The sequence below is a fragment of the Cyprinodon variegatus genome, unplaced genomic scaffold (genome assembly GCF_000732505.1).
Source record: "Cyprinodon variegatus isolate N-32 unplaced genomic scaffold, C_variegatus-1.0 Scaffold1588, whole genome shotgun sequence".
In the NCBI taxonomy this organism is placed as follows: domain Eukaryota; kingdom Metazoa; phylum Chordata; class Actinopteri; order Cyprinodontiformes; family Cyprinodontidae; genus Cyprinodon; species Cyprinodon variegatus.
In genome coordinates this window covers 16,881-29,436 of record NW_015152041.1, presented here as the reverse complement: position 1 = coordinate 29,436, position 12,556 = coordinate 16,881, and the positions used below count along the sequence as shown (strand labels likewise).

Genomic DNA, 12,556 nt, shown 5'->3' with positions numbered 1-12,556 from the left:
CAGTATTCTGAATTTAATCACAGAATTCTGACTTTAATCTCAGAATTCTGAATTTAATCTCAGAATTCTGACTTTAATCTTAGAATTCTGACTTTTTTTCTCAGAATTCTGAGACTAAAGTCAGAATTTTGAATTTTTTTTTCTCAGAATGCTGACTTTAATCTCAGAATTTTGGATCTTAATCTAGATGGGCACCATAAAAGAAGAGAAGTGGGAGAACCCAGCTTCACTGACAAAGGTGAGTTGTTTGGGAGTGCCAGTGACACATTGGTGGAAAATGAAGGAATTAGAGGACCCGAGGGGTCCCAGGTGATGCCATCTCATTATAGGAAGAGCAGAAGGTGATTAAAAGAAGAGAGGTTTTCAATTCTGATATAATTCTGACAACTAACAAAGTCAGAATTCTGAGAAAAAAGTCAGAATCCTGAGATGAAAGTGAGATCTCTGCCTTTTCTCCCATATTAAACTGAAATATTGTTGAAAAATCAGTTTGCTTTTTTCTGTGGGCCTAATCCTCTTCTATACTAATCCTCTTCCGTATCATGTGTTTATCGTGTATTTAAGGTGTCCTGTATTTATTGATCTGCTTTTTTTGTGCTGAAAGCTATATATTAGTATAACTAAAGCAGAAAGATTGTATGAGTTACCACTTCCAACCATATATCTATAACATGAAGACCTCAGCTGCTAAAAGGCACTTATTTCATTATGTATCTATTCTTTTTTTTTAACTTCATTTCCAGGGGACTAGAGTTGATAAATAGCCTTAACTGAACTGTCATGAATGCAATGTCCCCTTTCAAAGGAATCACATCTAACCTGCTCCAATGTTTTGGATCAGAGGAATTGTTCTGTTAGCTGGTGCAAACTGCAAACACCCTCAAGGATTTCTGCTTAAGAGAGTAAAAAAAAACCATCAGAGCCCCAACATGTTTGAAAGTTTAACAGGGATTCAAAGCTAACAGATCCACCTTTTAAAAGCAGAAACATCTCCCACTGTCAGTCTTGCTGCTTCTTTATCAGTTTTACACTCATGTTTTGCTGTGAAACACGTTAAGCAATTTGGGTACAATGTATTTGTCAGCCTGGATCAATAGGCACCACTGATTGGAGCTGGGAGGTATTTCCACTAAAATAACAAGGTCACACCGAGGAATTCTATTGGATTTCTGGCACAAGGTGCCAGGACCTGCATGGCTGGATACAAATGACAAATACTCTGCAGGTCTTCTGGTTCTTTCATGGTGCTTTGTCTTAAAACTTATTAAACTGAGGAATTTGTGTGCATAGTTCCACAGAATACAGGTGAAAATATGTCTGTTTGTTTTTCATTTCCAAGCCAATATGGAGAAAAATAATTTCTCAGTGAATACTAGAGGATCCAGAGTTCTTAAATATTTTGTGTTTGGAAGGAAACATGGTGTCTAACAGGGTGCTGAGGCTTCAGACTACATCACTCTTCAGAAACGCGTGTCAGTGGAATAGATTAACCCCGTTATAATTAAACGAATGAGTGCATAAAGGTGTGGGTGATGTTTGAATGCACCGCTGCCTGCGTTTGTGTTGCAGCTTTAGACGGTACCAGGTGAGGTGGCAGTCCACGCTCACACCGAAGCACGCGTCAGGCAGCCCCCCGACTAGCTGCCAGAATAACTGCACCAGAGACGCAGCCACTCATCCAACATTAACCGTCCCAGTTACCCACCTGCACTACTAAACAGTGCGAGACCCGCCACGCACACACAGGCGAGCTGGATCCAACCAGCAGTGCACCATGCTCCGACAGGAAGTCACTCGACCACGTATTATAAAAGAGAACATTGCTGTTCAGCTCATAAAAGCAAAGGCTTTGGCCGGTCACACAGAGCAGCAGGCCTTGATCCACATCAAACATGACACAGGTGGCAAACAGCAGACAGCCAACAATCAGCTGGCTGGAGGACATTTAATAAAGCACAGTGTGAATTGTTCAGAGCGAGGATGGAGCATCATGAGGGGACGCTGCTGGGACCAGGTGTTACCTGGTTAGAAATGGGAAGAAAGCAGGTGAAAAGCAAAGGCTGGGAATTTATAAACTGCTGAGGCTGTGATGGGAAGACTATAGTCCAGGGGTAACCAATAAAAAAAATCAGCAGGGGAATAAAGAAAATCAGCCAGTAAAGGTCCGGAAACATTTTTAACTAAAATCTGTTACTTTAAACATAATTTAACACTGAAATAAAAAGAGGTGTTTATGCATCCATGTTATACATTGACTTTTTAAATAAAACCTTTTATAAAAAAATAGAAAATGTTTCCATTTTAAAATCTAAAGTGTTTTTTGAAGTAGAGAACAACAATCGTTCAGTTTGGTATATAGAGAATTTCCTGATTCAGATATTTTATAAAACACCTGAACTGACCGTTTCTTTTTTCTGGCTTAATGAGAGCAGTGGGTTTTAGGCTTTAAACCTGGGTTTGAATGGAGACAAAGCCATTCTAAAGCACATATCAAGGTGCTCATTTTGAGCCTGGATCCATATTTATTTTCAATTCTGTTCATGGTGGAGAATCCTGCTTCACAGCAGCAGGTTGAGCCAAACATACTCTAAATGTGCAGGGTCATCTTTGAGCACATAATTTCACTTTTCCACTTCACCGCAGCATTTTGAGCAGTCCACACTTCCTCTGTTCTCTTTTTCCCATCGTCTTCTCCTTCTTCCCCATCGCCCGGCTTGCCACAGGTTTGCCTGCTGTGTCTAAAAGTAGCAGCAGCAGCAACCCAGACTGACAGCAGCTCATTGGCTAATTTGTATCACATGTAGCCTGGTCCTGGACACTCTGGAAGGCTTTACCGTATTAACAGGAGAAGCAGCGCAAGTGAATTTAGACACTGTCGTCGGACAACATGCTGTAATTTATAAATGTTTTAAATCAGGTTGGGACCAGATTAGCCAGCAGGCGAGTCCGGATCCGGACTGCGGTCCGCTAATCTGTGACCTCTGCTATGGTCTGACTACCATTTTAAAAACTTTAGCTTGTAGGGAACAAATAATTATTAATATGTGCTTACATTAACATCACTACTGCAGGTAGATCCCTTAAATTATTAACATTAAGCTCCTCTGCTTTTATAGGATCATCATGGGGGAGAAGTTTCTGATAGAAAAAAACACCACCTTTAAGAAAAGGAAAAACTATGTAGACGTGAAGCAGTCATGTTTTTAAAATCCTTTGTAGGAATGAAAAGGGTTGGGATTAAATACATTTTCTTCTTCCCTCTAATTTTCAAGCAAAATACAATTATATGTTAATTTCTATGTACTGTATATTTGTCGTACTTCATATTTTATGCTCTGAATAAATAACAATGATAACATAAAGGGGTTAGATCGTACTTCTGGCAGAGCTGGTTGAAGAGGACTTTGGGATTGACAGGGCCTTTCCCTGGCTCCTTCATGCTCTGCAGGAAGTGAATCATGGCTGACGTCAGCGGATCTGGACTGCACAAGACCACCGACAGCGGATTCTGCAAAAGGAAGAGACAAATCTTTATTATTAACTCAAAGAAAGAGTGAAAAGTTACTGTCATTCGATCAAAGAAGTACAAACTGCACCTTTAACAGAACTTTGAGAAGCAACATCCTGGTATTATAATAAATTTATCAGAATTTATTTTCTATTTCATCCAACAAAGCTGATATAGTTTGAATCCAAAAAAAGTTAAATCGTAAATGACCTCGTTTTAGTAATGACTGTTTTTTGGAGAAAAGAAGAAGATGAAAGATTTGAAGTAACAGCCGAGGCCGATGAGTTTGAACATTTATCTTCAGAGAGAGAGAGAGTAAACCACAGCAGACTGTACCAGATTTGTCTCGACAGGCGGACAGATCTTCAGCTTGTAGCCTTTCTCCTTCACTTCCTGAATGAGGTCAATGAGCATGTGTGTCTGGGACAGGTTCTGTTTCACAGCAAGAAAAACAAACGGTTTTTAAAGCGTTACTTCAAATGAAAATATACAGTATGCCACTCCACTCCAAACCCTCAGACACACAGATTTGTATATACATTGATTAGCTGCACTACAACAATTACAACCAAATTCATTATGTTCTACCAGCAACACTCTTCAGTGCAGCAGTTGTTGACAGAATAAACCTCAAAGTTACATATTTTTTGTATCAGTTATTAGTAAGACAACAACTAACAACCATTTAGCTAATAAATTGCCTGTTTTCTTACTATTAACAGATTTATAATCAGACAGCAAAAGGTTCGGAATAGGAAATGTCCCTAAAGGAGTTCTGCACACAGTTTAAAGTCATGTAGGTTTTTTTCATCTAAAATGCAACATATTTATCATTTGGGTACAAAAAAGATACGCTTTTTGAAGTTGACGCTAATACCTGCTGATTCTTTGGGTTGACCCTTTAAGAACATATTGCTGCATTTACATGATAAAAACGATACGATTAAAACAAATGTTGCTCAGTTTAAAACAAAAAGATACATCGATTAAAAAATCTAAAAAAAACATATAAACAATGAAAGATTTTTTTTTAAAAAAGCAATATCGCCCCAAAATATTGACGTATTGGTCTACCTCTAATGTAGTTATTACCTTCCTGGTTGGGTCGTTATTTCAGTAAATCATGTTTAACAGTCTGTTTACTCTTATCTAAAGAAGCGCTGTGTACATTTTAGCCACTAGCTGAGCTAGAGCCATAACTTCTAGGTTTAGCTCCCCTGAAAGCAAATCAAAACATTACGCAGGCTCAAAAGAGCTCCAGTTTCTAATTGGGGCTGTTTACAGTTAGCATTGAGATCAAAAACATTTTTTCAGATATATTAGAACGATGTGTTACAAAGAAAGAAAGATGCTTCACTGTCACTTTAAACAGTCGTTCCCCATCTTCCCTTTTTGATTTCACATTAGCTTCTGCTAATGGTGTTAGTTCTGGCTAATATACTAAACAGTTGATCTCCCTGCAGGTCCCAGTCCAGTCAGACATACCCATGTCATTTACCCAGCATGCATTGTGCTAGGGAAACAATTATGATTTCCATGAGTAAATATAAAAAATGGATATAAAATTTTTGAAGTAATAAAGTTTTTTTTTTTTACGTATCACAAAAAGCAATTTTGAAGCTAAAAATTCCAACATATTTTGGGCCGACATGGTAAACTGGTGTTAAATCCCTATAAGGCGATTTTGCAGTTAGGCATAGGGTCTACATAGCATGTCAACCATGTTTGCTTGTTTTACAAAAGATTTTGAAGGATATTTAAAATATAATTTATGTTTATGTTAAAAAACCTGTTTATCATTGGCTCGGCTTCTTCTCACAGCAACAGAAAATCAAATGCTTTAAACAGTCAGTAATAAATCCTAAGAGAAACCCAAAATTGTAATGGCAGAAACCAAAAGCTGAAAAGTGCCTCAGAAACTTCTGTTCGATGCACCTCTGGTTTATTAGAATAAAATAGAACAGAATAGATTAGTATAAAATAGAATAGAATAAAAGAAATCCCTTTAATGTCCCACAATCTGGACATTCTGGTGTTTACAGCAATGTGGTTTCTGGTTATAGAAATGTGGTCCTTAGAAAAAATGTATAAGAATAAAATAATAGTGAAGAGTTAAGACAAATAAACAAACGAAACACTGCACTGTAAAGTGTTTTAACAATATAAAAACTGTGCACTTGGAGAATAAATAACCAATATACAGCTATGGACATTTTTACAGTAATGGATATTTAAAAATAGCAGCAACATCAGAAATGTGAAAAATGACAGCAGCATGTTATTTAACGGACTCAGGAAGAAACTGCGCAAAAGTAGCATGAATGTAACAACTTATAACTGATTAAAGCAAAGAATACTTGTATCATGCTAAAATGCTGTATGTAACACCTGTTCCAATTGCTATGTCCATTTCTGCAGCGTTTGCAAACTTCTGGTGAGCTTATTATTGTTTAAGAGGCTTTCAAAAGTGATTTATGGTTGGTGATGTTTCTCCATTAAAACAATCCTTGGAGAGGATAAAAAAAAAATAAGTTATACAGGCGTTTTTTTCCCCTCTCCTTTCAAACCTGTATTTGTTTGTTTTTTTCACATCCTGCCAAATAAACAGTTTCTATGCAAAACACACAATGAAGCGGAGCTGTGAATGCAGACACTGCTCATCCTCTGACAATTATGCGTTTTCAAAAAAAAAAAGATTGCAATTTTCAAGGAGACAATACAAACACTCAGAGAGGGAGGGAGAAGCATGAAAAGCTCGCTCACTCCAATTTCAATCAACCGACGAGACCCTGAGGGTGATTAACAAAATGGCTGAAAAAAACAGCTTCATTGTTGCAGAGGCATGTCAGTTTGCAGTCACCATGACATGACCACAGAAACACAGAGGAGGGTTTATCGCGCTGCTGTTTGCACGACGGCGAGGTGAATGTTTCCAAGCCAACGCCGCATGAACTGCTGCCCTTTATTTAGCTACGTATATATACTCTCAGTTAATGTAAAGCTGTGCTCAGCTTCTCTTTAAACCAGCCTCATGAATAGAGAAACATGATGAGTGTTTACACCTTCTACAGATATGCATATCTACCACTGAGGCAGAATGGAAATACTTGTGATTCATTAGGCTAATCGCTTCTGTAAGTGGAACGATAATTTGTTAGCAGGTTGTTTGCAATAAGAGCTCCACTTTACCAAGAGATTCTGCTTCAAAAAAACATTAATTTGAGCTTAAATAAAACAAAAATGACCAAAACAAGACAGCTTTTTAAATGCTCATCCTTTCGTTAATAAAAATAATAACAGTTTTGATACCAACCTGCATAACGGCATTAAAGAAGCAGGTGTTACCGAGGTTTATGATTCCCTTAACAGGGACCAAGGCGCTGTTGATGCCTGGACTCTTTCCTCTCTGTGCTTCGGCATAATCCGATGATTCCTCTCGTAGCTTGATGATCTTGGGTGATACTGCTGGAAAACACACAATAAAATCCAGATCTTTAGTTTAAAGCAAAACATTCAGGCACACGATGCTATGGTCGTATTAAACTGCAAGCGTTGGTGGGATGCCAGTGGGAATGTATGTGAAGGTTTCACAAAGTTGACCTTAAAAGTTTGCCATCAGGGTGAACTGTATTCGACACGTCTGTAAACACAAACCAGGAATCTGACCGTGGTCAACATACGCATCATTTTAATAGAAATTTAGAAATGTGGAGGGAAATAAAATGGTATTTTTTATGTAAATATGCAGAGCTAGAACTGGTCATATTTACTCAGTTACATGTACCTCAACAAATATTTGTTAGGGTATTTGTTGTTTACTGTACCTTTTCTTTTACTTTAGAATTGGTTTTAAAAGTTTGTGTAGAAACCTTTGATTGAGAAAGTTTTAAAATATCAGAATTTATTCCTAACATTCTGATTAAATAGTTTTGAACATTGAATCAGAATTCAGGAGCCAACAAGTATGCAGTGGCCAAGTAGCCATTTGAAGTACTGTTTGATGCCTACTTAGAGTTGTAGAGAAGCGGCTGTTCCAACCGTTGCATTTCCGAATTCTCCCGAGTGGTGCCCGACTTTACACGAGTGAATAAAGTGAACGTGATTGGTCGTTTATCAAGGGGGCGGGATTGTTCTGGTGGAAGGTTTGCAAGCAAGTTTGGTTGTGGCCGATTTGTAGGAAGTATCTTGCTAACCAGTTAGCAACTTAGAGCTAGTAGGTTTCCAATGGGAAATTCCATTGGGACCAAGTAGCACTAAATTGGTGACTTAGAAACGACACTGTCAAGGAACGCTATGGACAGAGGAAACATGCAAGAGGAGGAGGGTTTAGTGTCGGAGGTCGTGGATGAGTTTCCTCCATCATACATTTTTTATTTAGAGGAGGAAAGCGGGGACGAAGATGTTGTGGAAGAGGACGCCAGGGCGGCAGAAGCTTGGTTTGGTGTAGAAGGCTTCCAGCCGTACATGTTTGAGCCCTTGCCTCGCAACGCTGCCAGTTCTGTTAGCTCTACGCCTGCTGAAGACACAGACGTCCATCCCCGTGAACACTGGGACGGAACTTAGTGGTAAAGGAAATGATTCTAATTTCAATCGTTGCGTAAATTAGCTGCGACATATGAATCAAGATGACGAGAAAATGTGCTTGACAGATGACTGTTGATACATAATTGGCCGAATTTAGGCGTTCAAGCTGACCTATAACTAACTGGCCTGCATAAGATAACGAGAAAACCCCCCCCACAGATTTTAACACAGGACTTTTGGGACAATATCGTCTGATAAAGAGTACATTTATATACATGTTTGAGCCAGGATTCTTTGACATTTAAATATGATTTCCCTACGACTTTAAGTAACTTCTTTTATGACTACTCTTTACTTTTTCTGGAGTAGAAAAATGTTAGAATAGTATTTGGTGTAATTTTGAGTAAAACTTTTGGGTATTCTCCCAATTTCTGAAAATATGCACATAGGCAAAGAAGAAGACAAGTTGGAGTAAGTGTAAAGAGCAAAGCACAAAAGGTGCCAGATATTTGAGATTAAAAAGTAAATATTAGATTTATCTTGTAGGAACAGTAGACAGAAAATGAGCAATAAACCCACCTAACTAGCGGTGCATTGAACTAACCTACCGTACTGACAACTAAAATTTTACATTTATATCCCTAAAGAATCTCTGAATTTTATTTTCGACACACGTATTCAACAAACACTTATTTAAGGATTGCTACAGAAATATCCTACAGCTCAAAAAGTTTTATTCAGGTCATCATTTAATTAAAAATCATAATGAATTGTATGCAATTCTGTTACTGTACTTGCCTTTTTTGTTGGGGGGCTAAGGCAAAAATAAAACATCAAATATCAGCTACTTTTATGAGAAGTTACTGATATTTCTTGGTTAAGCGGATCAACTAAGTGGGGTTGACACTGAAATTCAAGTGTGTTTTTCCAATAGTGTCTTTCAATTTGTCCTTAAAAGGTATTTGTTTCTCCTTATGAATTTAAAACTCAATAGAAAAAAAACAAATGCCAAAAACAACAGAGGTTTTTATAAATCAATGAATGATCGTTTCAATATACAGTAAGATCCACAGTTTGACACAAACTCTCACAGTCCTTTAACTTCTGTATTTACCGACATCCACATCATGTTAAAATCCCTACAATCTACATCAATCCATTTTTAGCAGGAACTGGAAGTTGAAAGCTTGACTCTCATCTCTATTAGGCATGTTGCTGCACACTGACAGTCAGCTGGCTGAGAGACTAGATTCGTCCTTAGAATATTTTATCAGTTTATTATCTTCAGTCCTGGAAACAATAAATAGTAGTGATCAAGCAGCTAAAGGTATTCACGTTTTAAGAATTTTACAATCCACAGTTGTGTTTATTAACATCCCAGTTATATATAGCCTGATTATTTTGTCAACATCAGTTTGTTTATTTCCCTATTGCTACCATATCAGGAGTAGGGAAAAAATATAATCAGTGGAGTAGCTTTTTCAACCTAATGCAGAGGTTGATTATCTAACTCAATGTTGTAAAAATCATCAATGTAAATAAGAAAACTTGTGCAATTCTATTCAGTAGCAGTTGGAATAAGTGTAACTTATCTATTCTAGTAAAAACTTTTAAATCACATCTAGCATTTCTGTAAAAGCAGATAAAACAGAAAACTGATTTTTTTTTTTTACATTATCCTTATATTAACAACAAATAAAACCTCATTCAGTTTTTTTAGGATGGGGATGCCAAGGTGCCTGCATCGAGTTTGTGGCTGAGTGCAGAAAAAGAAGTGGGACTAAAGCAGGACGAGGGGATAAATGTGAGAACTGGGCTGGGAGAAGGGTGCTGGGACGGCAGCTGGAAGGAGAGCTGGGTCATTTGGGAAGGCAGATGACAGCTGTTGAAGTTTCTGCTGGTTAGTGAGGGCGGGGGAGTTTGGAGAACTCCCTCTCCACAGCCAGCTGTTCCTCCTGATCACCGATGAAAGCTAACCTTCCACTGAAACCACGACACAGATGGTCAGAGTCTAGAAGCGAACGGAGCGGGGGACAAACGGCAGCAGATCCTGCAGCGGTGCGAGCAGAAGTTAACAAGAAGGTTAACATCCAGCATGGCTCAATGATAGCACGTATTAGCAGATACTGGCGAGCTATTGTGCTTTAATACTTCTTAGGTTTCAGGAAGGACCTCATCATCAATCATCTAGCTGCCATAACTTTTATAGTTATAGAATACCGATACTAATGGAACAGCACTGGTCAAACAGGAAGGGAGGAGAAACCATCGCTTTATCAGCACCTTATATTATCAAAAATTATCAAGTCTCCTAAAAAGTGTGAAAAAACACTGGTCACATCAGTGAAATGATTAAAAATTAACCAATAAAAATTGATTTAATATGGAGAAAAAAAATAAATAAATTAATCAAAACTACATCGGCACCTTCAAGATAAATCTATTTTTAATTAGATTTTTAATGTACCAAATAGACTGTTTAGGTATTTATATGTATTAGTAAAATGTGTTTATTTTAACTCCTGTAAGAGTGTAGAAAAAGTCAAATCATATACGCGTTTTTTATGTTTTTTTTTGTGAATCGATATCAGACGTTGGTGATGTCTTATTCAGATATTGGTCTTGGAAATCAGGCCAATATCATCCTAAAAAAATAAAAAAGAATGGTGGAACCAATATTGGACTGCACCTAAAATCTGTGATCTAAATATGCTAATGAAAAAACTAATTCTTCTTAAAGTTTATGTAACCAACAGGCTAATATGTGACTCAGTTCTCATACATTTTGATGTTAGCTAGTGTTTTTTGCTTGAGCGATATCATTAGATCAAGTATTTTCTATCATTCCACATAACAAAAAAAGTAATAAGTATGTAGAATTTGTGCTCAGGGTTCCTGCAGCATAAGGCAAGTTAAATTCAAGACTTTTAATGCCACTTGAAATAAAAATTTAAGACCAAATTTACAAGAAACATAAGAAAAACCCGCTTGCGACAACTTTACCCAAAGGTTTATTTTAACATAAACCACTGCACTAATGTTTCAAATTTTGAAAAGCTTCCCATACAGGAAGAAAGCTAAAAACACACAAATGACAGATATATTTTAACAATTATTTAACTGAATTCAAAAAATTTGCTTTAGCAGGGAACAAAACAAATCAGTTTTAAAGCCACAACATAACCAGTGCTAAGTCTTTTTTGCAGCTATTTTTCTTTGAATTGTTTTCTTAGTATGTTTGATTTAGTGATAAGTGGAGACGTTGCAGAGACAAGGGTGGAACAAAACTGAGAAATACCGGCTGTTTCTCGGTAACTCGATTTTGACGCTTTGTGTTTAACACTTTGCATGTGACTCCCCTGCCTTAATTCCCATCGTTCTGAGCATGAATCGCTTCTTGCACAAAATACATGAAGAAAACTTTTGGCTGGATAGCCAATTTTCGTTACATTTATACTTGCTCATATTTTCCCAAATATTTTGCACCTTCAGCACCACAGGCTGTAGAGACCTCCCAAATGTCCCGGCCGAACAACGCTTTTATTGGTTCCGCTATCGGGACGGAACCAATAATGGCGAGCCGTTTTTTTTTTCTTTTTATAAAAAAAACATTTGTCAAATGTAATGTTTCATTTAGATTACAAAATTAAATCGTAATAAAAATAATCCTATTTATGATGTTTAAAAATTAAGAGCTACGAAAGACTGATTTAAGACATTTTAATACCAATTAAGGCCTTAGTTTTATTTTGAGGAATTCAATGCCTTTTAACACTGTGCTGCTGTGGTATCAGGTAAATATTGGTATCAAAGCTGCAATATTGGTATCGTATAAGAATTCTAAAAAGCTGTTAGTGGACATCCCTTACTAGATGGGCAAATAATGCATAATATTGATCACACACTTATTAATTGAATGTCATGATGGACATTTTAGAATTGTTAGTGTCGTAATCAAACCCGGGTCGGCTGGGTCTAGGACTAAGGCCTCCATACATGGGTCGTGCGTACTAACCACTGCGTCACCTCCATGCACTGCAATGGCAGTTTTGATTAAAAATAATTGCAATTTAGATTTTTGGCAAAATCATTCAGCCCTACTCCACAGGTCATTGACAATTAGGGATGGGAATCGAAAACCGGTTCCGGTTAAGAACCGGTTCCGTATTTTCTGATTCCATGGCATCGTTTGGCAGCTCGCTGAACGATTCTTTTTTCGATTCCTGCAGCACCAGAGCCTAGAGCGCCGGCTCTGGGGAGCACGACATACGTCACGTTTTTTACGTAAGTTACGCAAGTTACGCAAGTTACGCAAGTTGGAAGAACTATTCAAGGAGGAAGACAACGAGCTGCGGTCACTTTGTGAATCAAAGCCCCGTCTTTCCTTAGCCCAGAGGGTAGATCAGGAAATCCAGCTCTATAAAAGCTTGCCCTCCATCCCCTGCAGGGATAGCGCCACACTGTGGTTTGGGAGGAAGAAAGATCCGCTGCCCTTGCTATCTGGACTGGCTGAAAACTACCTCG

At 37.7% G+C, this 12,556-nt stretch overlaps 1 protein-coding gene across 2 annotated transcripts in view; it reads right to left on the bottom strand.

The window, feature by feature from the left end:
- The window catches only part of usp45 (ubiquitin specific peptidase 45), a 53,868-nt gene that overhangs the window by 26,156 nt on the left and 15,156 nt on the right, over positions 1–12,556 (bottom strand). Inside the window, exons 6-8 of one of the 2 annotated variants that reach the window (XM_015403887.1) lie at positions 6,822–6,973; positions 3,845–3,940; positions 3,378–3,508 (exon numbers count right to left, since the gene is read on the bottom strand). In XM_015403887.1, coding sequence (XP_015259373.1) covers positions 3,378–3,508; positions 3,845–3,940; positions 6,822–6,973 — 379 coding nt within the window. The remainder of the gene's footprint in view (positions 1–3,377; positions 3,509–3,844; positions 3,941–6,821; positions 6,974–12,556) is intronic. The other variant, XM_015403888.1, reaches the window with a different exon arrangement.